The sequence below is a fragment of the Athene cunicularia genome, assembly GCF_003259725.1.
Source record: "Athene cunicularia isolate RWA chromosome 4 unlocalized genomic scaffold, athCun1 chr4_part2, whole genome shotgun sequence".
NCBI classification, from domain to species: domain Eukaryota; kingdom Metazoa; phylum Chordata; class Aves; order Strigiformes; family Strigidae; genus Athene; species Athene cunicularia.
In genome coordinates, this window is record NW_020799099.1 from 24177196 (window position 1) to 24204311 (window position 27116).

The 27116-nt window shown below is 50.5% G+C and overlaps 4 protein-coding genes across 5 annotated transcripts in view; 2 read left to right on the forward strand and 2 right to left on the reverse strand.

The window, feature by feature from the left end:
- The window catches only part of PRAG1 (PEAK1 related, kinase-activating pseudokinase 1), a 26427-nt gene extending 12631 nt beyond the window's left edge, over positions 1–13796 (forward strand). Inside the window, exons 4-7 of one of the 2 annotated variants that reach the window (XR_003398346.1) lie at positions 2595–2752; positions 6131–6870; positions 10293–11384; positions 13020–13796. Coding sequence is in view for 1 of the 2 variants with exons in the window: in XM_026848157.1 (XP_026703958.1) it covers positions 2595–2752; positions 6131–6870; positions 10293–11330 (1936 nt within the window). In the remaining variant the exon portion in view is untranslated. Of the gene's footprint in view, positions 1–2594; positions 2753–6130; positions 6871–10292; positions 11864–13019 lie in introns of those variants that run through there. The other variant, XM_026848157.1, reaches the window with a different exon arrangement.
- Positions 13797–15503: 1707 nt separating this feature from the next.
- On the reverse strand, positions 15504–19096 carry MBOAT4 (membrane bound O-acyltransferase domain containing 4; the record flags this gene model as incomplete). Its single annotated transcript, XM_026847776.1, has 3 exons — positions 17922–19096; positions 17156–17371; positions 15504–16383 (listed from the first exon to the last, which is right to left on the reverse strand). Coding segments are annotated over exons 1-3 (1215 nt in total), but the record flags the coding sequence as incomplete, so codon positions are not given.
- Positions 19097–23414: 4318 nt separating this feature from the next.
- On the reverse strand, positions 23415–24443 carry LOC113479749 (ribonuclease CL2-like). Its single transcript, XM_026848022.1, has one exon. The coding sequence runs from the start codon at positions 23965–23967 to the stop codon at positions 23536–23538; it is 432 nt and encodes a 143-aa protein (XP_026703823.1). The 5' UTR covers positions 23968–24443; the 3' UTR covers positions 23415–23535.
- A 764-nt stretch (positions 24444–25207) lies between these two features.
- Positions 25208–27116, forward strand: part of RPS3A (ribosomal protein S3A) — a 5726-nt gene continuing 3817 nt past the window's right edge. Inside the window, exon 1 of the mRNA XM_026848215.1 lies at positions 25208–25233. Within this exon, the coding sequence (XP_026704016.1) occupies positions 25220–25233 (14 nt within the window). The 5' untranslated portion in view covers positions 25208–25219. The remainder of the gene's footprint in view (positions 25234–27116) is intronic.

Consider the following 27116-nt stretch of genomic DNA (forward strand, 5'->3'; position numbering starts at 1 on the left):
CACAGTTTGCAAACAGGCAGCAGTGCTACACCCAGAGGGCATTACTGCTCTGGCAAAGGTTGGGAACCCAAGGACCTGGGCTAGGAAACTAAGGCACTTTCTTCCTCACCCACAAAGACCATGGATCCAGTTAGGACTGACTGCAACCAGACAGGACTTCTTTTCAGTATATCTTACCAGGAAAATAACTTTAACCCACATCCTCATGTAAAATCCGGAAGTTCCTAAACAAACAACTTATTTTTAAGCTCTTTGGAACATGCCTTCTGAGTAACAGCTCATTCAGCTTCAGCCAAAGATACTTTGAGAAGCCAATATACGGCTTAAAAACCCGAATGAAGACCAGAAGGAAAAACAAAGGGAAGGAAACCATTTTAACAGATATTCCTAGCACTCCTGAGGAGAGGTAAGTAATGGGAAGTCATGCTTTGACTGGATTAATCATTACCTGTGACAGATCTGCATTCATATTCACATCCGCCCACGTGTCAGAAACATCTGAGTTTATCATAGTTGGCCTCACAGCAATTGTTGGCTTTGAGAAAGGGGAAGTATTTACAACTTCATCTTCCAATGCGGGGCTCTCGGGCTTGGTCCTAACTCCATTCGGGAGCACACTACAAGCTCCCACGTCTGGGGGTGTTTGCAGCTGATGAGAAGTCTTTGGGTTGAAGCAGTTTTTGCAGGAGCCGGGCTTCCAAATGTGTTCCACAAAGTCACTGCACACAGACATCTTCAAATCCTCGTGGCTCAGACTGAGAGCCCTCTGCGTCTTCTGCACTGTCCTCCGCTGCTCATTTTGCATTTGCTCCTCAAAGCCACTCCTAAAGATCACATAGGTATCTGGAAAAGCACAACACTGTCTGATTAGTTTGGGTATGCCCCCAAATGGAAAGATTTTTAATAGGACAGGTGATAATTACACTTTGCCTTCATCACAAAGGCTTATTGTTTACAAGGGGGTTTTTTTCACAGCTTAGTTAAAGCCCACACAATCACTTAAAAAGCTTCAACTTCTAAGCATAGCTCTGTAACAGAGCTAAAACCTCAATGTGTCTCTCTCTCTCATTTTATTTTTTAACTGTGACTTGTATGGTGCATTGTAAAGATTTGTAAATCATCCCCAAGGGGCTTGCCGTGATAACTTCACCACTGGTGCAAGACCAGTGTGTCTGCTGAGTTATACCTGAGGTGGTTTTTAGAGCTTTTATTTTCATCAGCCCCCGAGTATTTTTAGACTGAGGCTGCTCAGGCAAATGAGGAAGTCTGGCAGAAGTTTCTTCCGGGCTTCTCATACACTCTGCTCTCCATGTGGTGGTGTGGACATGAGAGTAAGTGCTTTGTCTGGATGGGGAGCAAAAAATTTCTCAATCTTCAGATAAAAATCACTCATGGCATCTGCTGTGCTTGGAGGTTTTGGAAAAGGAGGGATCCTGTGCGCATGAACAGGGTGCCACAAGAAAACGGTTGTGCATGTCTTTTGGTCTTTTGTTTGTCTTTCTCAGCAGCCATTCAGCCGACTGATTAGGAAATGCCGGATACCTTCCAGCAAGATAGCTGATGGAAGTCCTTTTTCTTTTTTACAAGTCTGCCACTAACTTTTTTACATTCTTAATCAACAATGTGTTGAATTTTATCAGCAGATTGGCAGTTTTACTTAAGAAATGTGGACTGATAACCTTCATTTGCTGGCTGATAGAGAGTTTGAACTGTACCAAAGCTAGGAGTGGTTGTGCTCTGATGTGCTGCCTGATTTCAACAGTTTCTGTTGTTTTCCAAGTAGGAAAAAATGAAGAAAATGCAGGGGAAATACTCCATCTTGGCGAAAGGTCCTGCTTGCCTACAACTGATCATTTAAACTGTGACCTGGCAGGTTATAAGCCCAGTTTATTGATTATTTATTTATTTTTTTAGGTGGAAGCTGCATGGAAAACTGTAGGTCTTACATTAAAAGCTGCATCGTAGGTCCTGAGTTTGGCAGCTACTTGTTTTCTGCACAGGCGCTTCTTCTTTCCAAAGGTGTCAATTGTTACTGTGATGCACTGAGGAGATAGCAGCTGCTAGGGATGGACTCTTCTACCACTTACCCCTCTGTCATGAATGCACTGGGTTCTGACACCCAGCCTCAACCTGCCCTTCTGTAAAACAAGAGGAGTGATGCCACTCGCTTCCCTTGAGAACTTTACTGAAGGCAAACGCTGGTAGGTCCCCACTTCCCAGTGTTGGTGGCCAAGATGGGATGTGGTCCAGGACCCCATGTGTGCTAGGCAAAGGTGGTGCAGACTGGGACTGGATGCTGTTGGCTCAGTGGTTCCCTGCTCAAGCACAGCTGGTTTGTCATGATGGGCTGGCTTGGGGCCTGCAAGCCTATAACCTGCTCAGTGTCAGTGGGATGTGATCCCCAGGTGCCGGAGAAGGAAGAAACTGCCCAGGAATGAGGTGCTGTGGTGTGGTGTGGTAAAAGACTGCATAGTGTCTTTATAGATAGACAGGAACCAAGCGAAAGCTGCTTTTGGCTTGAGTCTCCATGCACAAGTGCATGCAGGGTATCTTTTGCCATCTGTCTCCTGACTCTTCTCTTTCACTCTTTCTAGGAATGCTCTGAAAATGAACCCGAATAATGCTGAGTTGGAGAGGGTCAGCAACAGTTCTGCCGAGAGCCTCAGCCCACCTTTCAGGAGCGTCCATGTCAGCTTCACGGCTGGCTCTACTGACAGCCTCGACTCAGACACACAGACTGGCAGTGATGGCAGTAAGTAGCCATTGGGTGTGGGAGAGGTAACATCAGACCTAAGGAAGGAATTACCTCCATCCTGAGGCCCACTGGTGGGGCAGGATCTTCAGAGCAGGGATCATGAGGGTCCAATCACCTAGTTTCCCCAGCAACGCTTCATCTGTCCACTTCTCCTACCCTTCTGCCTCTTGATGCACTTAGGATGAATGTGGCAGAGTCAGGCTAACATCATGGACTTTCTCCTCTTTTATTTGGCAAGTGCCAAAATCATTCATCCTCTTGTCTGGATAAAACCTCCGTCTGAAAGCAGTTGTCCTTATCCTGCTTGTGCTTCATATGTTGCATGAGATCACAAGTAGCCCTGCCATAGAAAGTCCTCCATAGATTTGAGAAGGACCAGAAGGACTCTTCTGCGAGAGGTGATCTCTCCCTCTCATTGTGTTCCCAGTTATTTCTTGAAGGGGAAAAAATCTGCCTGCACTCGTTTAACTGAGATTAAAAAATACTTACTATGAAGTCACTTTTTTTCATCAGTGCGTAACTCAGACATGCACTAACGTGTTCAGCAGCTCAGAAAGTATTTCCTTCATAAAAGCAACCTTCGTGTAGTGGAAGTTCTGTCTTTCCAAGAGCAACAATGTGCAGCAATAAAATTAAGAGCCAGAGCTCTGGAAACTCCATTTTTCCACTGCTAACTTGGACTCTGAGAGTGATACCATGCCAGGAAATTGTACAGGGGGAAGAAACACTCACATATGTTGGATCTTTACTTGCTGGGCACAGAAGCAATTTGCTGTCAAAAATGGGACAAGAGGATTTCTCTGCCTCCACTAACAGAGGCAACTGTTTCAACTCATCTTGGGAAAGATGAGTTTTTAAATGAATAACTTAAATGCAGTTTTTCTTGCTGATGTAAGCAAGAATCTATGCAGTCAATCACTGAGTGAGGTGGGGTCAAATTAATTGGCTATACTGTCAGATGCTAAAATATGAAGTGAGGGGAGCTTTTAAACCCTTGACATGCAAAAGGCCTCTACTCCAAAGGTGCAGAACACTGTTAAGAAAGTTGTGAAAGGGTTTCATTTGTTAGCCTGTGCTTGGGGCAGAGCTCAGCAGCACATAAAAAAAAGTTTGGCATTTTGGGGATAGGCGTCTGGACCGGTTGCCAAAGCTTCCAGTGCTGACATTTGTTTCATAAGTCTCTGTCAAGTAAATCTTGTCTCTCGAAACGGGGATTCAGCTGCATGTCCTGGCAGAGATGCCTCTGTTGAGTTGCTCTTGGGCTGCATGCTGAAGAATTTCTCTTGCCTGTATTCTCTGTCAAAGCCCCTTGGACTTTAAGTAGCAAGAGATGTCATGCTGAACAATCCCTGCCTGTGGGTTTTGACAGTGTTTTAACGGAGTCGATCTTTCTTATGGACCTGGCAGTGTGTGGTGCAGATGCCTGTGTCTTCATTTAAGCTTGGGGCATGCATCTCTGTTGAGCTCTGGGCTCCACAGTTAACTGTGCAGCTGCAGAGTGGCTGAAACTGGAGAGCAGTCAATTGCTCAGCAACTGGGTGTACAGTGCAGGCAGACACCTAGGGCAAGGGCCCAACAGGAGTCAGATAGCTCTGCACCCAGGAACTGGGGCAAAAGAGATGTGTGATGATTCACAACATTTTCTCCAGAGCTGTTTCTGAGCATGTTGTCAGAAATGGGGTGCCAAAACTGCCTTGCATAGGAAGCTCATCTTCTGCAGAAGCTGAAATCAGTGCTGCTCATTCCTGGCATGTCTCCCAGTGCTGTTGCTTGGGATGGGGTATACTGCAGCAAGGAGCATACAGGCAGCCTTGGCAGTGGAGCAGACAAATGCAAATTGATATCATGCTACCAAACACTCTGCTGGGGAGGGACTGGCATCCACTCTAGTAGCTGAGATGTAGGGGACCTGCCCTCACCTTGTGCAGTCTCAGATGGTGACCAGTCTGGCACAGCCAGTATGGCTTCTGCACCTGCACGTGACATGCCAGGACAGACTGGGAGCTCAGGGATCTGAGCCCCTGAATGGAGGTTGTGTGTGGGAGCTGGGGAGTCACTAGGGTTGTGACAGAGACAAGTGCCTGCTATGGGCTGACATGCAACTGCCCCAGGGTGTTCCTGTGGAGCAAGCAGAAAGCCACTGTGAGGAAGTGCCTGCTGTCAGCTGAACCCTCGCCAGCAACCTTGTGAGGAGGAAGGATGGCTTGCTATCTCTCTGCAGCTTTGGAAGCGGGGTTCAAAGAAAACAATAGATCCCACTATCTGCTGAGCTTGCTTGGAGCAAAATCCCATCGTGCACCTTTCAAAGTCTACACTTGCATGAAAGGTGTTAGCAGAGCTCAGGTTTATCAAGAGTCCTGCCTGTCATTCAAGTGGTGTGGAAAATTCCCTGAAATAATTATGTCTCTTCTTCTAATTTCCCCTGAAGACTCCTCCACTCCTCATTCGTTCTGTCTTTGTGACCTAAAATTATTGCTATTTGTTTCAATGTCAAATCATCTTTTTTTTCCTTTTTTTTCTTTTTCCCCTTCCCCTTCTTCCATGACATGCAACTGTATTACCTGTCTCCAGTCTGGCCAGGGTATAAGAACAGCTGCCTAGAATGAGCCAGCCATCCCAACCCAATCCATGTGCAGGTGGCATATGGAGCTGCTTGGGGTTTAGGGTATGTAGTGGGGCCAGGCTGCTCTCTGAACAAAGACGTCTGGCAATAAGCTAGGGGATAGGCAATGGAGGGAAGCCTTGATTTTTTTTGGGAGGATGGAAATTGCCAAAATCCCAGACCTTGCCTAGTGACCCTTACTAAGTGTGAGGCGGTGACAGGTTCGATGTATTTCTTGGGCTGCTCTTGTATGGCCAGAGGGCCAGAGCCGTGCAGTGTGAGTCACTCCTTATCACTCTGTGCTGCTGAAGCACTGGGTGGCAGCTCCCATGTGAAAGAGGCTGTGTTTAAGAGAGATTGTCCTCATATCCCGAATGCTTCGTTCTTATTTCCTTGTGGATGATGTCACAGCTTAAATATTTACCCTCTACTAGCTTTTTACTACTGTAAGCAATTCAATGGGGAGTGGTTTCAGATGGGGTGGGGGGGGGCATTTCTCTAGATGGCTGGTTGCAGCCTGCTTTGCAAGCCTGCTGTATTAAACTGGTTTAAATCCCTTCAGTGAAGCTTTGCAATTGTGAATAGACGAGGACTGTGTGCTGGGTTCAGAGGTGCATTTCCTTGTATCAGAGGTAACCTGGCTTGCTGCATTGTTCCCAGCCAGGACCCTGGGAGAGGTAGCCTGTGGGGGTGGCAGGGACATGGAGAGGGACCTGTGCTCCCAGCCCGCAAAGGCCACTCATGGCATCTTCTTGTGTGTTGCTGTCTCCTAGGGCGCTCGTCTGAGCCGAACCACTCACCCCCTCCAGCTGAGAGCCAAGTGTTTCCCCCTGTCCCTTTCCTTCCAGCCTCTGGTGAGGATGGTCCCTCCTCTGCCCCCAGCTGCCCACCCCCTCTGCCCCAGAAGAAGACAGTGAGCAGAACAGTGTCCTCCCCAGATGGCTTTTTTGGGGGACAGGCATCTTCAGGCAGAGCAGCTGGTGCTGCCAGCCCCAGACTGAATGTCAGCCACTCTGAGAGCAATGTCTGCCTCCAAGAGGAGCCTCCCTTCATCCACCCGGCTGGCCTGGGGGGCCGCCCTGGCACCTTCTCCTCCTCTGAGTCCCTGGAGAAAGGCTCCAAAGGAAATGGCTACTGGGGCTCAGCCACTGGCAAAAGCACAGGGGCTTGCATCCCCAGCAGAAACCTCCAGTCCCTTTCCTCCTCACAGCTCAGTGTGTCCAGCCAGGTGTCATCAGGCTCCACCCTCCAGCTCCACAACCTCCTGAGCAACATTGACAGCAAGGAGGGGGTGTACGCCAAGTTGGGGGCCCTCTACGCCGAGTCCTTGCGCCGCCTGGTTGCCAAATGTGAGGACTGCTTCATGCGGGAGCAGAAGAATGAGCTGCACTTCAGTGAGAACAACTGGTCGCTCTTCAAGCTGGCATGCAACAAGCCCTGTTGTGATTCAGGGGATGCGATATATTACTGTGCCACCTGCTCCAAGGACCCTTCTACCACCTATGCTGTGAAGGTAAGCCCACACCCAGGAGGTATCCAGGGTTATCTCCATCTTCCAGCTGGGAGGATGATGCAAAGAGCTGCAGGGTCCAAGGCTGTGTGGGAGTCCATAGGTGAGCTGGGACTGAACCTTCGAGCTGCTTTTTCCTCCCTTCTGGTGTATGGATTTAAATGAAAGAGGGGGAAGCAGGCTTAGTGCTATGCCTTTGAGAAGCACCATCAGCACACGATGGCCTGTTTTCTCTGTTTGCCTTTCTCATGGGTGAAGTTTGGCAAGCAAAACCTCTTCCAAAATTGCCACTTTTCCCCTACTGCTTGCAAGGGTTAATTTGGAGTAGTTTTTGTTCTAACTGCTGCCAGTTAGATGCTTATTGCTGCAAACTAGTAGGGTCTGAAACCCAACCAGTTTCTCTCAAAAAATCTTTGTGCAAACACTCTGTTGCAAACTCAGAGGCATTTGCCTCTGATGACACAAGGTGATGAAAGCCTGTCCAAAAACCAGCATTTTTGCCTCTGCCTGCCTTTCAAGTGGAAGGTCTGACCCAGAAACCATGAGACTGCTTATATGATCCTGAAACTACAGGCATTAAAGATATTGCAGATCTTGATTAAACAATGCGAGGCTGACCCAGACATGCTGTGTAAGGGCAGCTCTGAAATATTTTCCTGTAACTCCATGGAATCTATGTTTGAAATGGAAATTTGAGGTGCAATAGTTCAGTTCTTTGAAACCTGGATAAGTAAGCTTATCCATCCCGTTCTGTGGACATCCCATGGATTTTCAGTTCTTGACCCATATTACTACTTGAATACAGAGCCTTTAATTTCTGTTCTGACTTAACCCTAGGGGCATATCATTGTTGCTTACTTTTCAGGTTGTTTTCAAAACCTAAAGTAATTCCCAAAAAAGCACTGTCAGAGATGCATTAAGCAGGAAAAAAAACCCCACACACAACAAAAAACCCTCTACTGAATCGTTTCCATGATTATGAACCCCAAGGGGATGTTTTAGTTAAGTGATAGCTTTAAAGCCAGTTCATACTCTAAAGGAAATATGGTCAACCCAACAGGAGGGCTGTAAATAACCTGAATGGAGTTAGATGAGATCTTGCACCAGTACCCCTAGTCCAACTTTCCTCCTGAAACCTGAGAACTGTGTGGTGAACTAACTGGTGTGCTCCTTTTCAATCTGCGGTTCCCTGCGGCACGCACACACCTTTGCTTTTGCCTGCCATGTTAGGTGGGGTTCAGCGGCTCGGCTCTATGGCTGTAGTGCCTGAATTCTTGCCAAGGCAGAAACAGCACATTTCAATCTCTTAATGGGACTGCAGTTGTGCCCCTGCATGTGATGTGGGCTTGCTCTGTGCTCTTGGTACACTGCAGAGCGCCTTAACAAAGACAAAACCACTCCCAACAGGGCCATAGTCTGTGCCAGTGTAAAATGAAGTTGTGCATGTGTTTACACTTGTGTGTCTATACACCTCCTGCAACGTTCCTGTGTGCCACCTTCTTTTTGGTAGCCAAACTAGAGAATAATTGTGAAAATTTACAACTGGCTAATTCCTGGCTTCTGGTACAGATTTTCTGACATGAAAGAGATCACAGACCTGTAGTTAAAATTAGACTTGAAGAACTCAAAATGGGCAGAGGATCTGACTTCAGCCAAGGAGACTGTTGAGGAGCAGGAGCCAGTTTGGGCTGTGCACAGGCAGACATGGCTTACGTATAAAACAGTTAGGAGCCAGGCTTACATGAAATGGCTTTAGAGGAATTAAGCCAAGATACACTCCACGCATTGGCTTCTTTCTTCACTTAAAAGATGCGTGACTAAGCCAGCCCCAGGCTCCTACTTGGGGCTTGTTGCATGGAGGATCCCTCTGGTACAGCCAAAGTCATGAAGAATGGCTGGCCAGGGAAGATATCCCTGTCTTCGTTTGGTTGCAGTTATTCTCCCAGAGACTCCTCTCTCACAGGACTTCCTCCCCCTTTTCCTCAGCCTTACCACATGTGTGGGAGGAACAAGCAGGCTTGTTCAGCAGAGGGCTGGAAGGTCTCCTCTGCCTTTGGGGTTGGAAGGGCTCCTTTGCCTGTGTCCTGCTGCATTAATCTGCAGTCTGATTAGCTCTCCAAAGCTTGTCTTTCCATAAAATAAGCATGCAGCCATGGCAGGGTATTTTTATTTAGAAAAGGGAGGACAATAGGGATTTGAAATGCCCAATCTCCACAGTATAGTCTCATCTGAGTTAATTACCTGCAAATGCCTAGATTCAGACCCTTGCTACAAAAGAAGCCCACTTCTCCAGCCCCTCTCTATTCTTGCATTTATTTTAACTCAGAGGCAAAATTGATTTCTTGTCCGATTTTGCACGCATGCTGTGACTGGCAGTTGGCATGCTCCAGGGTTTGAAACCTTTTATGCTGAGTTTCAGCCTGTTGCTGATTCCTGTGGGTGAGCTATAAATAAATCACTAAATTTTTTTTTTTAAAGTGTATAATAGAAATGCCAGAAGGCCCCATCCATAAGCTAATGGATACTCTTTTATAATAAACTTGAGCTTGAGTTTATTTAGTCTTTAATGCAGTTATAAAGCTAAAATACAGAACAAAATGAAGATAAGTCATGTGGGTTTAAGAGAATCCAGATTATAAAATGCCTTTTTCCCTTGAGTTTGCTGTACTTTCACTTATTTCTAAACCCTTTGTTAGCTTCCACTTTCTCTCTGGTGTTTTTTTTCCCTGTGCTCATAAGTACAGCTTGTTGCTAGTTCCTTGCTTCTTCTAAGCTTGTTGCTTAGCCATTGATCAAGGGTTTTCAGAGTAGTGGCTGATACAAGGAGTGGAGTGGTTGGGGAGGATGTGAAAGTGGCTCCAGGGCTTAGGACCAGAGGAGGGTTAGGTGGGAAGAAAGTGCTGGAGGTCTCTGTCCACCCCTCACCCCAAACAGGGCCACCCTCGCAGCCACATCACATCGCACAGGGCCTCATCCAGGTCCTCCATCCAGAGATGGAGATGGCACATCTTTTGGCACAGGTTTTGCTTTTCCCTCTGCAGAATATGTCCTGGGTTGCAGGGGAGAATCTTTGACATCCGTGATGTAAAAGCTATGTCATTTCTGTTAGCAGTGAAACAAAATCTCCAGAAGTTACTCATAGGAGGACTACCGTCCTCCTTTCTGGTAAATACTGGGCATTGCCTGGAAAAGGAAGCATGCCCAGAAATGCAACCCAGACATCTGGTTACCAAGGTTGGGGTGTTGCAGGACAAGAAGATCCTCAAGCCAGGAGATAAGGTACTAAAGGGGCCAGTGCACTGCTTCTACTGATGTTTTCCTTAGCATCTGCAAATCTCAGTTTAGGAACGCATCTCTGAACTTCTGGTCTCTGCCCTGTCTCTATCACTGGCTGATGAGACTTTTCTTTTGGTCTCTCCTCACAGATCTGTAAAACGCAGGAGTCCAAGGTGGCTGCTTCATACTGCAGCCCTGCAGTGCCAGTCCATTTCAACATCCAGCAGGACTGTGGGCATTTTGTGGCCTCTGTACCCTCCAGCATGCTGCTGGCCTCAGATGTGGGGAAAAGCATGCCTGGGGATGGCCTCCATCCCTCCCGCACTGCCAGTGAGCATGACTGTGTGGTGGTCATTACCCGGGAGGTGCCGAGCCAGACCACTGCCGACTTTGTGAGGGACTCAGTGGTGTTGCACCAAGCCAAGCCTGAGCTGTACGAACGTCGCGTTTGCTTCTTGCTCCTCCAGCTCTGCAATGGCCTGGAGCATCTCAAAGAGCATGGCATCATCCATCGTGACCTGTGCCTGGAGAACCTCCTGCTTGTCCCCTGCAAGCCCCCCATGAGCTGTGTGAAAGCCAAAGATGACAAACACTTACCCCGCCTCATCATCAGCAATTTTTTGAAAGCCAAACAGAAGCCGGGAACTGGAGACTCCAAACTGAAGAAGAGTCAGGCCCGGCTGGCCCCAGAGATTGTGTCAGCTTCTCAGTACAAGAAGTTTGACGAGTTTCAGACTGGTATTCTCATCTACGAGCTGCTGCACCAGCCCAACCCCTTCGAGGAGAAGGTGCACCTCAGGGAGCAGGAGTACAGTCCTGAGGACCTCCCTGCTCTGCCCAGCCTGTCCATCTACTCCCGGGGGCTCCAGCAGCTGGCCCACCTGCTGCTAGAGGCAGATCCCATCAAGCGTGTGCGGATCACTGAGGCCAAGCGGATGCTGCAGTGTCTACTTTGGGGGCCCCGGAAAGACCTCACCGAGCAGCCCCTCAGCCATGAGGAAGCCCTCCGCCGGGTGCTTCAGAACTGGGTGGACATGAAGCGTGCCCTGCTCATGATGAAGTTCGCAGAGAGGGCTGTGGACACAGAGCGGAGCATTGAACTGGAGGACTGGCTGTGCTGCCAGTACTTAGCGTCTGCTGAGCCAGCCTCCCTCTCACACACATTAAAACTGCTGCAGCTGCTCTGACCTTGGATGTGTCTCGGACGCAGCTGAGGGCTCCTGGTTGCCTTGTGGCTAAAGGTACACAGCCCCTTTCTATGTCAGAAGCTTGAATTTCAGCTGCGAACTCACTATCAGCTGCCCCACACTCCAATCAGAGTGCACAAGACATGTTTAGTACCCTCCGCACTGTTAGTTTGAAAGCGGGCAAAACGGAACCTACCCCTCTTTAGGGGGATTTTTTTTTTTTTTTTTGGTGTGGTAAGTCTGTGGACTAATAAACTCCTGCCTGCGTGTGTGCATGTTTCTAATGAACTCAACCTATGTGAGTTGATTTCTGCATTTGTGGGACAGTCCTTTGATCCCCACCTCCCAGAAAGCATCAGAGCCTTTTTGCCTGGGAACACCACCGCTCTCCAGAGTGGGTGGCAGGGATGAAGGGTTGGCTGCTTCTCCTGGGGAGCAAGAGCAGTTCATGTAATGCTCCTTTGCAAGGGAGAAGCATGAGGGGCTTTTAAATTCACATATTTAATGGTTTTGGCATCCATTTTGCTTCTCATTTTAAAAACAAAAATTATGACTTGTTTCTATGTATCAGCTGTATTTTCCACTGTGGACGATACAATTTCAGCTGCCTATTACCTTTGTTAGATGCTAATACAGCATGGCTTTCCTGTCTAGTGGTGCAGCTGCGCAGGCTGTTGATTGTGAAAGGGTGAGAGAGAGCCCAGGATGGCTCATGAGGATGATGCTGCTGCATGCTGGGAATTACCCCTTGTAAAGTTAATGAAATGGAAAATCCCCAATTTACCTCCAAGGCCTTGGGAGGGAAGTCAGGGCCAGGTTGCTCTGCTTTCCCCCCTTCACCAGGTAATTGACCTGTCCCTTGTGTCTAGCATTTATTTAACCCCTTTATTGAGAGGTGAGCTGGCATGTGAAAGAGGCCAGGGCCACTGGCCTGTGGTCTGGGAGGGTCTTATTGCTGCTGGTGTTTGAATTAGAAATGCATAGGGCTGGGTGCACTACGAACATGCTTCTCCAACAGATGAGCTGTAAGAGCAGCATGATGGAAGAGGGAGAAGCTGGCCTGGCTCCCTCCAGCCCCTTTCCCTCCATCCAGACATATAGCAGCCACTCAGCAGGCTGTGCTGCTGCTCAGAAAAACTGATTTTTCCAAAAGGTTGTGGGCTGCTTTTACTTTTCCACCCCAACACAAGGCAGAGATGAGCAACCTTGCTCCTGGCACCAGTTCTGCAGCCTTTGGAGAAGGGGTAAGTTTGGGACATGTGGAGAGAGCCCAGTGTCAGTTTAGCTGAGACAGGATGTCACTAGCTGAGCTACCCCTGTCCCAGCTCAAAACAGGGAGAAATTCATGACCACCTTCCCCTAGTCTTGATTCACCCCAGCCTGCTCTTGTGGAGGAATTTTAATTCCCCATGTTTTGTGACACTTCATATACTTTCTGTGAATATCTTCCAGGCTTCTTACCTGGATTTTTTTAATCTGTTTGGCTATGGTTGCTGCTGATGGGAGGGGATGGTTCCTTGGCTGGGCACCCATTTGCAATGAGTTTCTCCTGATCCCCTTAGGGAGGAGGCTGTGCACGTCCCTGCCTGCTGAAAGAATGTGGGATGGCTACAACTGTGGCCGCTGGGGATTTTTATATACACTGGCTTCCTTGCATCTGACTCTTGGGTCCACTTCCCTCCAACATAGGTGGCAGGAACCTTGGCTTGGGAACCACTGTCCCATGGACCATCCTGGATACATCGTCCTGGAAAGCCTGGCCCTGATGCAATTGCTTTCACATGAGCCAGCGGAGTGATGAAACAGCTGGAAAACCTGCCTGAAGGAGCCCAGCATGTTTTTCAGAGATAAGATGAAGAGATGACTCAGTTTATAAGCATGGATATAGGGAACAGTTGGGGGCAGCTCTGCAGGACAGCACTGAAGGAGTTAGGGCCTGGCCATGACAAATCCAAGCTGTGCTTGGCAACAGGGAGATTATATGTGGGGCAAAATGGCTTGCAAGGCTTGGGCTGGTACCCAGTGGGAGTCAAGAAGTAGCCAAACATCCAACCAACCCACAAAACCCAAGGCTGGATCCATTTTGCATGCTGAGTTTCAGTTTAGTGACAAACACTGATACAGGTGGTGTTGCAGGGCCTGCACAGTGTGGGATGTTAAGCTGATCAAAATTTTTCCCTTGAGTCTGGGCACTTAAGACTGCCTCTGGTGTTGGTCCTGGTAACCTGCAACAGCATGCCCAGCAGAGTAAAGGCCAACAATAGTATTGTAGCATTTTCAGCTGTATTATTTTGAGATTTGGTGGGTGGTTTATTACTCTCATATAAACAGAAACTCTTAGCTCCAAGCTTTCCTGATACCTTCTCCTATGGTAGCTCATGCTGCTTCTCCAGCCTAAATAGTCCTAGGTCAGTGCATGAACTGGAGAAGTACATTAGGGTTTCTGCTGTGTATCTTTGTGGGGAAGCGACACCTGAGCCTTGGCTGAGTGCTGCAGCTGAGTCCAGGGACTTTGCTGGCTTACTGTCCCTTGCCTGTGCTGTCCTCAGCACACCATAGGCAGTAGCCCCCCTTTTATTAGCAGGCGTTCTTGCCCCCATGCCCAGGATCCTCTACGAGAATGGTGGAGTGAATGGATCATCCCTCTTCTCTGTGTGGTGGGGGACACAGATGACCCTACACTCTGGGGGCCAAGCATGTCACCCACTTGGTGGAGGGGTGGGTATTGCAGAAGATGTCTAATTGGGAACACAGTCTGGGGTCCACATGCAACAGTGGACAGTGCTGAGGAGCAATTGCTAGAGAAACACCACAGACCCATGCATCTCTGTAGTACTGCTGGGTGGGGAAAGGGGTGTTTCTTGTGCTACCCCCAGACAGACTGCCAGCCTCTTTCCCTGTGCCCAGGCTCCCAGTGGTCTGTGTGCACAAGAAGGGTGGCAAAGCAGCTCTCTGCCAGTGCCTGCTCTCACCATGGAGGACAGATAACCAGAAGCTGCACACAGTTCCTGACTGGTTCATTTGTAGCATGGATGAGCTTGGTGGGGAGGTTGTGTGCTTCCTGTGTGAAATGAGGCTGAGACCCAAAGCCCCAAGACAAACACTGGGCAGGCAGTGCTGCTAGAAGCCCTCTTGCCCAGTGGTCTGGTGACCTCGCATCTCTGCTTCAGAGCATCTCTTTGAAGCTGGGGGATATGCCAGGAGTGAAAACCTACCTGGTTTTCCACAGATGCTGTTATATGAGATTGCTTGGCCAACAACAGTTCTCACCCTGCATGCTCACATGTGCAGGGACAGACCCCACCATCTACACAGGTTAGTCCAGGACAAGCTCAGTTCTGTTTCAACTTGAGAGGTGGGCCTGTGCAGACCTCGTGAAGTTCAACAAGGCCAAGTGCAAGATTCTACACATGGGTCAGGGCGAGCGATCTCAAGCACAAATACTGGCTGGGTAATGGTGGATTGAGAGCAGCCCTGTGGAGAAGGACTTGGGGATATCAGTGGATGGAAAACTGACTATGAGCCAGCAATGTGCACTCACAGCCCAGAAAGCCAACTGCACCCTGGGCTGCATCCGGAGAAGTGTGGCCAGCAGGAATAGGGAGGGGATTCTCCCCCTCTACTCCATTCTCCCAAGACCTCACCTGCAGTGCTGTGTCCAGCTCTGGGGCCCCCAACATAAGAAGGACATGGACCTGCTTCAGCGGGTCAGAGGAGGCCATGAAGATGATCAGCGGGCTGGAGCACCTCCTGTATGAGGACAGGCTGAGAGAGTTGGCATTGCTCATCCTGGAGAAGAGAAGGCTCCAGGGAGACCTTATACAGCCTTCCAGTACTTAAAGGGGGCCTGGAGGAAAGATGGGGAGGGACCCTTTATCAGGGAGTGTAGGGATAGGATGAGGGGTAGTGGCTTTAAACTGAAAAAGGGTAGATTTAGATTAGATATAAGCAGGAAATTATTTATTGTAAGGATGGTGAGACACTGGAATAGGTTGCCCAGAGAAGCAGTGGCTGCCCCCTCCCTGGCAATGTTCAAGGCCAGGTTGGACGGGGCTTTGAGCAGCCTGGTGTAGTGGAAGGTGTCCCTGCCCATGGCAGGGAGGGTGGAACTAAATGATCTTTCCAACCCAAACCATTTTATGATTTTATGATTCTATGATTCTTGGCAAGCAGCAGCAGCAGTGCAAGGCTGTAGGAGAGGGGAAGGATGCTGCTGCAGGAAGTCCAGAGCAGGCAGAGCATGGAGAAGCTCTCAGTCTCCACAGCCACCAGGATGTAGGCAACTATGAGCTGCGTGAAGACCCAGGTTGTGCCACGATAGAGGAGCTTCACACCCTGGCAGGTGGCCCAGGCACTGAGGAAGGGATGGATGCGGTAGTCAGCCTCCACCATGACAGCCCAGCACAGGAAACCAAAGAGTTGCCCCGGCCGGAGGCCATGCCACCAGGCAGAGAAGGCAAAGGTGGCTAAGAGCGGCTGGACTGGGCAGCGCTGGAAGACAAGTCTCCTCAGCCAGCGGGACGTGCTCTTGTTCCAGGTCCGGGTGAAGACAGCCAGGCGGTGAGTGGTCTCTAGCGTCCACAGGTCGTGGATGGAAAGGTCTCCCTGGCCCACCTCTGGTGTGAAGCCCGCTGTCTCGAGGAGGGCCTCATCCAGCACCCAATGCACATAGTAGGCCAGTCTGAGAAGCAGGGCCTGTGCCCAGACGCGGGGCAGGCAGCCCAGGCCAGCGCAGCCCTGCCTGCTGGCCAGCCCACCTGCCAGCCCCGCACGCAGCCCCTGCAGGGCCACTGCACCGAGGCACCGCTGGCCGGCGGCCCTCAGCGGGTGGGGGAGAGCACCGCAGGACTCGATCTGGGCCTGAAACCTGCTGAAGGAGCACAGAGGACCTCCGAGGAGGGCTGGGAAAAAGAGCAGGTAGCTGCAGAGGGGCAGCGCACGCTGCAATAGCCCCTGGCCCAGCTGGAGCGGCACGAGCCCTTCATGGATGTCCAGGGCCAGAGACGTTGCCTTCTGGGTGAGCAGCATGATGGCAGAAAGGGCGATGGCTGGCCTGGAAGGAGAGGGCACCTGATAGCTGCTGGAAGTCTTGTGCTAGAGCTTGTGTGGGGGTTGTCTCATGGGGTGACTTTGGTAGTTTAGGGGGGAGGTAGTTTAGTGTAAAATGCTAGCTTTGGGAGGTGGAGATCGAGGTTTAAGTCCTCTTTTTCTGAGGTATTTGGTGAAACTCTAAGAAGGTGGTAGTCTTCATTCTTTGGTTTACAAGACCAAATTTTTTTGTAAACTATTAGAGTGTCTTAGTAGTTGAGTATTTTATTTTCTAAAGTCCTAATGATGGGAAAGGGGATGAGGAGGGAGGTGAAGTAACGAGGGAGGCTAGTTGGCTGATAATGATGAATGGGTGTTCTATTGGTTGGCTGCCTACTCATGTTAGAATGAGGAAGTTGGCAATTAAGGTTCAGAACACAAGTTGGGAGAGGGGGGCAGAATGTTATTGTATGTTGCTTGCATTTACAGAGGAGGGGGTCCGAGAATAGGACTAATACAGAGGCTGCTAAGGCTAGTACTCCTCTAGTGCTGAAGGGAGCATTAGAGGTGCAGGCACAAGGCTGCACACAGGAGATGTGCTGTCCCACGTCCCCCGAGCACTGCCATGCCTGAGTCACCACACACGGGGATGCAGCCTGAGCCAGAGGGGAGACCAATCGCTGTGGAACAGTGAGCCAGTGCAGCCCAAGGAGGGTCCTCCACCCTCACAAAACGACCAGGAGGGTCCCCAGCCCGGTGAGGAGAGGAGCGTGAAGGAGGCAGAGTGTGGGGGTTACCTGGCATCCTGCGGATTCAGCTCCTGGCTCCTCAGACCCAGGTGGCAGAGTGTCTGCCAGAACATCTGGAGGGCGAAGACCCAAGTGTGGGCATGGGCTGGGCTGACGGAGAGGAGAATGAGCACGGAACCAGCAACAGGGATGAGGAGCAACACGGCGTAGCTGCCCATGGCTGTACCAGCAAGAAGACATCCTCCGGTGAGGAGGAATATGTACCTAGAAGAGACCAGATGCCCTTTGGCTGCCTTTTGGGGAAAAAGGGACACGAAATTCCTGCCAGGGTGTTGACAGTGGGACTTAGTCTGGGTCCTGCAGCCTCCACAATCCTCCTGTAGTCTGCTTCTTGTCCTCTCAGGGGGCTGAGGGATCACCAGGGCCATCGTGACTGAAAGCAGGAATGGAGAGGGGACTGAGGCAGATATTGCTGGGCCTGCCTGGCCATCATCCTAGTCACACCAGAGACAGTCCCCATTCCCTGCCCTGCTCTTCTTGCCCACGTCCTCATCCAGGTACACCCCTAAACCCACCTCTCACAACACCGGAGTGTCTGGCCTGGCTGTTTTGTCCTTAATGACCTTGATCCTGCCCCACTGCAGAGAGGGGGGACTGAGAACAGCTCACATCCCAGCCATACAAACATCCCTACCCAAGTCATCAGGAACTTACTACCATGTGTCCCGTTGTACCTCTGATCAGGAGAGCCCCCAGAAAGCATCCACAGGCATGACTTGCCCTTGGTGCGGCAGCAGGAGTGATGACCACGTACCGGGCAGTCAGAGAGAGGTGCCCCGAAGCACAGAGGTGGTGGAAGAGAGCAGCGAAGGGGAAAGCCACCAGCCGATACGGGGCTGCATGGAGAAGGACAAGCAGATCTGCCCAGCGCATTGAGCACCTTGCTTCTTCAACTGCCTCTGAGGCCTGGGGAAAGAACTGAGCCAAGAACTGCTCTGGCTCCTCTTTATATGTGGCAGGACCTCAAAAAAAAACAGAGCAGAGCCAAGGAAACAGAGGTATCTGCAGGAAAAGGAGCATGTTTTTTGCATTCGTCAGTGCTGACTCCTTCGAGCACCTCTGTCCCAAGGTTTGTGTGCAGGTGGAAAAAGTTGGGGTTGGTTATTTGCTCTGTCAGACGCCTGGGCCATTACCACATACTTTGAAGACAGCGAGAGTGAGCTGCCAAGATAAGAGCCTCTTTGAGCTGCCACATGTGCCATGCTGGGATGCACCTCAGAGCAAAATCGCCAGGTACTTCTAGAGTCTTGGTCCTTTCTCTTTGCTTCGTCTCAGCTCAGTCCCTCACAGAAAGCTGTGGATTTTTCCCAGAAGACTTGTTATGGGGTAGTGGTGGGGACTTGCCAGTATTTAAACCCCTGGTCACAGAAAGGAGAGGATGAGTTCTGCCACTTCTCAGTGACGAGGGAGGGTGAACCCCTCAACCCCACCACCCAGACCAAGCTACAGGGTGTTCTCATTTACCAGAGATAAAGGAATAGCTCTATTCTGTCCCAACAATTTTTCTTCAAGTAAATAAAGATATGTAAAGTATAATCAGGTAAAAAATATGGGCTCACAGATATACTTGTGATGGTAGAAATGTGTCATTGCACTTAAACTGTTTGTGCATCTATTCAAAAATGTGCCCTATGAGAAAATGAAAGGTTCTCTTTCAGGCCAGATTTGATAGGTGATTTGAAGAGTCATCTCTGGGGTGACATGAATGAAGCCAGTTGCTGATGCTCTCACAATGCCACCAGCAGTATTTCATACTAAACAGATAAAAAATCCTGAGAAAATCAATCTACAGTTCTCAGCTCTTCTTCATGAGATGCAGCTGAGAAAAAATAGACAAATTCAAATGGAAAGCTCATGGACTTTTTAAAAAACTCAGTTGATACCAGCTTTATTTTAGGCATATGAACAGTGTGAATGCAAAGAGGAATACCCTGGAATTTCCTTCTGGAAGAAAAAAAAAAAAACATATTGGAGGGGTAGAAGTAAGGTTTTTCCCTTCCTGTGATGAATGCTTCAAAATATTTAGACTAGCCTGTTTTTCAATAAAAAGAGCAAAATTGTTGCCTAAAGATACGGAAAGAACTGTGGTCATTAAAAAAAGTAATTTTTATTTAAAAATATATATATCAAGTCTGACTTTTATGAATGCTACTCTTCACTGAGCTTTTCAAGTTATTGTAATGTTGGAAAGCTTACTGCATTGTTTGGATGAGTTATTTGGTTTTAAGAAGGCAGGGGACCAAAACCCCATGGAAAAAATTATTAGCGCAAATACTGCAGAGAAACCAGCTGTATTTTGCTGTATTTGCGCAGAGTATATTTTAAGAGCAAGTGGTAGCACCGGAGAGAAGCTTTTTCCATGTCAGTTTTGGCTTGCATGGCATGCAGCAAAAGCCTGGTTCCACAGGATTCATTCTGCCAAATCCATAGAGCCCAGTATTGACTTTGCTGAGTAAATATTTTTGAAGGCCTTTGCAAGTGCCCACTTAAGCAATTCTCTGCTATGGTTCTGCAAAAATGGTGTTGCTTTTCAAGAAGCAGCAATGAATTTCCACAGTAGCATTGGAAATGTTAACACACTGCTCATGCCTCTCATTTTATACCGTCAGATGCTGGGTGATGGAAGTGTGTTCTTAGAGCAAGCATATGAGCCATAGTGAAGCATGTGAGAGAGCATTATTTGCTTCATTTGCACGTACTAAATAAACAACAGCCTGGTTCCTGGCTAAGGAATTAATTGTTTGGTAATACAGCAGGTGAGAAGAGCAGGCTGACCACTATCAGAGCAAACTATGGGCATGAAATTTGAGCAGGCGTGACTCTCATACTAGCTTTGGGCTAGTATCCAGAAAGTTTAGAGCTGCTTTCTTGGTGGAATACAGTGCTGTTTGGGGAACAGTTTTGGTTGCCTGTTATGCACCCTATACTGATCTGCTGCAGGGCACACTGCAAAGTGAAAGACGTACATTGAAAGCAAAAAAGTTACTTTAAAGAAAAAGCACATAAATTGGAAGGGAAACCATTAAATAGTGTTCAGGAGGCCTGAAGTCTGTCCCAGACTTGCTCTGTGTCCTTAGGAAAGCTGCTTAACTCCCATCCACAACAGCGAGATGATAGTTTGTGTCTTCCTGTGGTGTTATAGGGCAGAATCAACCACAAACCTTGGGACCATATGTCTGGGTGAGATAGGCAGGATGTGAAAGTACCTAAATGAGAAAGGAATTAAGAATCAAATGCAATGGATTATTAAGGCACAAATGCGAAAATCCTTCCTTTATTTTCAGGCGATAGTCCCACCCTGGCTTTTTGCGACTTGTTGCCATTTCAGATTTGCTGATCACTGCTTGTGGCAAAGGCCCTTTCATCTCCCTGGATAAAGGGCCATGTGCCAGTAGTTTAAGGATAGTGCGAAAGTCTCTGATTGCAGCCATGATCCTGCTCATGGAGGTCTGAAGTTGTGCCTGGGGAAGATTCTCATGTAATTTTTTATATCTTCTGTGCTTCTCAATGCCCAAATCAGTAATATAAGTGTAGTATGTTAACTGGCAATAAATTAAGTGAAATTTCTGCAAGTCACTTTCTTGCCTGCAATATGGCCTTGGAACTCTTGAACTCAGCCACATCAGCTGAACTTAGTGGTGGGTGAGGGGGCAGCCCTGTGCACTTCCCCTCTGCCAGCAGTGGCAAAAGAGGTGACTTATTTTCCAGGCAGAATCCTATTAGTAGCTCCTTTTTCTCTTTTGGTGTTGAGACCAAGGCCAGATGGAGATGGATCCTCTGGTACCCCCAAAGGTTTGGGGACATTTAGAACAGGGACTGACATCACTGGAGACCGTTCCCTGTGCTGGTTCCCCTCAACCTCACCACAGAGCTCCTGAGACAAGAGGTATGCAGCTCCAAGGACCATGCGCAGTAGCCAGTGATGGGGAAAAAAGGCTGCATGCTCTTCCTTCCCCTTCCATCTCCTTTCACATGATATTCAAGCCCCACAGAGAGCCGGTTCTTGTCCTGGCACCTCCTTTTGGAGGTGGCAGGAGCAGCTACAGCTTTTCTGATCCCTGGTATGAACCAGCAGCTTAACTGGTGCTTTGACTCAGAGATAAAGTACCTGGGTATGATCTGCATTGCCACTGGCTGCTGGAAAGAGTGGATGTCCTAACGCCCTCAGGATGATCATGATTCCTTTGTGGCTGGGTTTTTTAACCTTTTAGCTTTCACAAAGAACAGACACTACCATATGCTGAAGAAGAAGAATTGCTTCTTCAGGGAAAACACAGCAGAGGAGTGAACCAAGAGCAAAATAATGGGATGGGATGGGATGTGCTGGAGGGGTGGAGCTGTCCTTCAGGCAAAGGGGAGATGCCAGGAACAACCCAACATTTCCAGCACACTCAGGTAGCCACTGGCATTGCTGCCCTGGGACTGCTGCTCAGAGCTGTCTCCTCAAGGTGGGTGCCACCTCTCCCGTGCTCTTCAGAGCCTGTGGTGAAAAGGTTGTAGGGTAAATCACAGTGGTGGTATTTTTCTCTCTCAGTGTCAGGATGATCTGAGCTGCCAGGGAACAGGTGAAGATGCTGGAGTCCTCCAAGCCTTGAAGAACCAAGGTAGAAAGCAGAGATCAAATCCCTGCAGTACTTGCAGAGACCCCAGGCATTCCCTCCTGAGAGGGTCAGCCCATCCAGCTCCTCCCATGGCCAGGAGGGAGCAGGGTGGAGAAGTGAATCTGCTGGAAGCTGCCAGGCCAGGAACACCCCAAATGCCCTTGAAATACCCCAATTCCTCTCTGGTGTACATGGAGTAGAGCTCTCCTCACCGGGGCAGGACTGAGAGCTGGAGCTCACCAGTCCATGGAGGGCCCTGCAAGTGCCTTTCTGCTGAAATCCGGAAAAGGAGCACCTGAGTTACTAAAGGCACAAGAGCAAGAGACATCTTGGACAGGGAGCAATTGAAAAGGATCATGAAGACCATTTGCTGTGCTTCTTTTCCTCCTCAGCTACAATTTCTGAGTGCATTTGGGCTGCTGTTTTTCAACAGCACAGCACCTGGATGTCAGCACTTCATTGGAATCCTCAGGGCTCCCTGACCGATAGGACCAGAGAGAAGAGGACCCCCAGCCGGCTGGGCTGCCCTAGGCAGAGTGCTGCCAGCAAGTGGAGGGAGACGATCCTGCTCCTTCACTCAGCACTACTGAGACACACCTAGAATGCTGGATCCAGTGGTGGACTCCTCAGTACAAGAGAGACATGAACATAACGGAGAGAGTCCAGCAAAGGGATGCTGATGGTGAAGGGACTGGAAGAAAAAGCTCTGATAAGAGGAAAGACTGAGAGACCTGGGACTGTTCAGCTTGGAGAAGAGAAGGCTCAGGCAGGGGAAGCTTATCAGTGTACTAATACGTACCGATGAGGAGGAATGAAGACAAGGGAGCCACATTCTTCTCAGTGGCCAGTGACAGGACAAGAGTTGATGAACACAAGCTGAAACACATGAAATCCCATCCAAACCCAAGAAAGTCCTTGTTTGTGTATGCATGTGTGTGTGTGTAGTGTGTGTGGTATGTGTATGCACTTGTGTGTTTTGTCTTTGTGCTGTGTTGTGTGTAGGAGCATGTGTGTTGTCAGTGTGATGGTGGTTGTGTGTTGTGTGCACAGTGCATGTTTTGTGTGTTGTGTGTGCGTGTGTTGTGGTTTTGTGTGTGTTTTTGTATGTGTGGGGTGGTGGTTCAGGGCTGTGTGTGGTCCCAGCCAGTGCTCAGCTCCGTGGGGGAGCCAGGGGAGCCCAAGAGCAGCCTCAGCCCCAGAGATGTCCCAGATGGGGTCAGAGGCATGTGGGAGAGGGGACTGTGGGGCACATGAGGGTCTATGGGGCAGGTACGGGGGAAGTTGGGGGTACCCAGGGGGTTATAAGGCACACAGGAGGTTGGGAGACATTGTGGGAGCTATGGGGCATCCAGGAAACCAGTGTGACACCCAAAGGGTCAGGGTACTGGGGGAGAGAGTTGGGTATACATCCAGGGGAGGAGAGGGACCCCAGGGGGTTTATGGGACACCCATGGGATTTGTGGAGCACCCAGGAAAGGGGAGTCTATAGGGAACAGGAGAGGTCAGAGGCACCCTAAGGTTTTATGGGATACCCAGGAAGCTGGAAAAACCCAAGGGTTTATGAGTCATATGGTGGGCCACCTTGGACAGGGCTGGGGACACCCAAGGGGGCTCAGGGGCACCCAGAGAGGGGTAGGATCGCAGAGTCCCCCCAGAAGCTGATGCCAGAGCCCAGGCCTGTGGCACTTCCTTTATTGCAGACCCTAATGGTGCCCCCAGCAGGAGAGAGAATCCACGTGCCCACCTACAGCTCCGCCATGTCAAGCCTCACTGGGTGGGTGCATAGGTGCCAGCGAGGTGCACAGGCAGCCCGTTAAGGCAGGTGACACGCACATGGTGCTGGAGCTGCCGGGCCCGGTAGGCGCAAGGGGGCCGGTTGTCCCCCCCCCGCAGGCGGCAGGCTGTGAGGCTCATGGGTGTTGGGGTGCTGTGGACACCCTCCGCGTCAGGCGTCTGGGTGCAGACAGCCACCAGCTCCTCGGCCGGTGAGTGCACGAAGGTGTTGGAGGGCTTGCAGGGCCTCCCTGGGGCCGTCACCCGCCGGCGTGCCAGCATGGTCTCGCAGTAGCGGTGTGCCGCAAGCACGGGTGTCCGGGGGTGGTCCACATGCTGCCGCAGGAACTTCTCATAGCGGCTCTCGCCCACTGCCCCTGCCAGGGCTGCCAGCACCAGGGCCATGCATAGGGCCCAGCCCGCCATGGGCACCTGTGGAAAGTGGGGTCAAGGCCATCTGGACTTCTGGCCCCCGATTGGAAACCCAACCCTGCACACTTGATTCCTCTACAGATTCCCCCTCCCAGACACCTGGGTCCCTTACAAATCCCCTTTAAATGCATGGGGAGCCCCCGCGGACACTGGGGCCATCTGTGGATCCTACCTGGACGCCTGGGTCCCCTACAGAACACCCCATGGACACCTGGGTCCCCTACAGCTCTGCACTCCCCAGAACCCTGGGTCCCCTATGGAACACCCCTCACAACCAGACCTCTGGGTCTCCTATAGATCTATCCCCTGCCCCAACACCTGGCTCCCCTACATATCCTCCCTCCCTCACTGGATGCTCGGGTTCCTCACAGTCCCCTCCCGTAGACACTCTGGTCCCCTACGCGTCCCTCACTCGCACCTGTGTGTGTGTGCGCCTCTGTTTCCCTTATGGCCTCAGCGTCTCCAGGATCCCTCCCACTCCTCTGAGCTTCTTTTATACTGTCCCCAGCTGGGCCCAATGGGCAAAGATCCAAGAGGAGGGGCAGGGCAAAGAGTAAGGTCCAGTGGATGCATGGAGGGAGGCAGGCATCCAGGAGGCCCCACTTCCCCCTGTGGCGCCCCCAAGGTCATTAGGCAGTCATTAACGAACCATGTGGCAGGCTATGCACGTTCCCCCAGGTGGCCCCTGCCCATGTTGCCTTGGACCATGCGTTCTGGCCTGGGCCATGTGCCCCATGTGGGGCAGGACACCTGGGTCCCCTTGGGTGGACGAGCAAGATACCTAGTTTGCTGGGGCCGGGGGGTGGGGGGGTGGGGAGTATGTCAGCATCACCTCTGGGGCAGCTGACAAACACTCCTGCCCCTCTCGGTCGGTGTGCTATGTCCACAGCAGCTCCTCATTGCTTCAGGAGCTCTGTATCCCTTTCCCCTGTGCCCCTTGAAGGCAAGTTTGTACCCTTGGGAAGTTCTGGGATGCATTTTGTCTCACCACTACCTCACATGCTCCCGACTGCTCTGCCGAGGCAGACACAAGCAAAGATCCAGGAGCCAGCCTAAGTCCATCAAACCCCCACCACTTTCCCTCAACCATCAGGGAGAACCTGAGGGAGCCCCAAGGAGAGCGTGTCCCTGTCAGAGGCAGAAGCACACAGTGCCCAGGAGAGGCTGTCATCGCCAGCTGCAAGTGGTGTCCATCTTCGTCTTCAAAGACATGATAGAGACTGTGATGAGAAGCGGCAAATGGAAGATGCAGAACAAAGTGTACAGGATCTCTCAGCTGCCCTTTTTCCACATGACCAACCAAGTTTGACCCCACCGGTGATTCAAGGAACACAATGACACCAGATGCTGACACTTCACGAGTGGGCCTCAGCACTAGGGCCATGGACTGCTGGGAGATGTGTGTCACCATAAGATCTGACCTACTTGTCCCTAAGGAGAGCACAGAGCTGCCCCCCGTCTGTCCCAGGGCCACTGTGTCCTTCAGCCTGGGGTAGGCTTGGTCCTGTGCACCACCTTCCCCCAAAAAGCTAGAAAAGGTCTAAGACTGGACATGATGAAGGTGGAGAGTGCCCTGTCCTGGCCTGTGGTGGCATCACTATGGCTCTGTGGGCCTCTCAAGAAATCCTCCTCAAAGTTGCACAGCCCCTGCAGTGAGAATAGCTCAGGCACCTGGCCAAAACCTCACAGACATGGAAGATCAGCACAGCCCCCTTGCTGACTCTCTGAGGCTGACAAGACCCTGCTCCTGCTGGGCATGGAAGCAGGATGGGGTCTCTCATCACCACCCTCTGGACACACTCTGCCTTCTGCTGTCTTGGTGTGGGTGGAAGGGGATGGTGTCCCCAGGAGAAGGAACAAGCCTCAACAGAAGCCTCCAAAGGAAAATTCCCTGTCCAGATTTAACCTGTAAACCGTGGGCTACTGGCTGCACAGAACCTGCAGGAGGTGACAACTGCCTTTTGGGCTGTTGCTCTGTTTGAGCAGAACCAGAGCAGCAAACCCCATCCCAGGGTGCTCTGCCCGCTGGGGCCCCACAACTGCACAAGTTTGATAGCCAGTGTCATCCCTGGCTGCCTGCAGGACTGCTGCCCCATTCAGACATCTCGAATCCCGTCACTGAGTATCTATCTATGTGTTCAACCAAGGGGCTGCAAGGCCGCACTGTGTGTGCTCCGGGGGCCAAGCTCCTTGCTTGGTGACCCAGGGGTGCACTGTAAGGCACACGGAGGAGGCTGGGATGACCCAGAAAGCTCTGAGGGTGACAGGGGGTTGTGCAGTGAGGTGAGGCTGAGAGAGAGGTACTGCAGGGCTTTCTGAATCTCAGCAAGAAAGGCCTGCCAACAAACAGCTTAAGAGGAGAAAAGCTTTAATATGGTAGAAGCAGAATACAGACCGTGAGAAAACCTTAATGTCTCAAGTAAATCATAGATAGCAAGTAAATCTTACTGACGTCATGGGCCTGTGCCTGTCCAGGTTGACTGTGATTGTGGCTCCCTAGCTGCAAAAAGTGCAGTGGTCTCAGTGGCCAGGATCAGCAAGTTTCACCCCTTGATCCCCAGGCAGCTTGCTCTTCCCAAAGACAGTGTATGTTAGAGATCACAGTAGTAACAGAGCGGCTTCTCCAGTTGGAAGGACAGGGGCAGGGTCACTAACTCCTCAAATAAGCATCTTCCACAAGGCTCCTGATACACTGAGAGGTGCAGGGAGGGTCCTGGAGCACCCTGAAAGGCACACAGAGCCCACTAGGAGGCCTCAAGAGGTACAGAGAGGCCCCAGGGTCACCCCAAAAAACACCAGGAGGGGCCTAGGACGCCATGAAAGGCACAAAGGCCGAAAGTGAGTACTGGAAAGCATGCCAAGGCCTCAGCAGAGGCCTCAGGGTATCCTGCAAGATCCCGTAAGTCCAAAGCCAAAAAGTCCTTGGGGAGGGGATGGGGTGGGGCTGAATAGCACAGATGGGCTCCGTGGGGCCACAAAAGGCACAGAAAGGGCAAACGCTGCCACATTCTGTCCTCTCCATGAGGGCCTGGCAGTAGCCACTGCCTGACACCCTCCTGGTCAGCATAGACCCTGGCCCTGCCATCTCAGGGCAAACGCTGCCATTTTTCTTACCGTGCCCCCGCTCCCCCCCCGCCCTCTAC

Bases quoted from the DNA above. Each gene is read 5' to 3' on its own strand.
- LOC113479749 (XM_026848022.1), bottom strand. From the start codon at position 23,967: ATGGCGGGCTGGGCCCTATGCATGGCCCTGGTGCTGGCAGCCCTGGCA.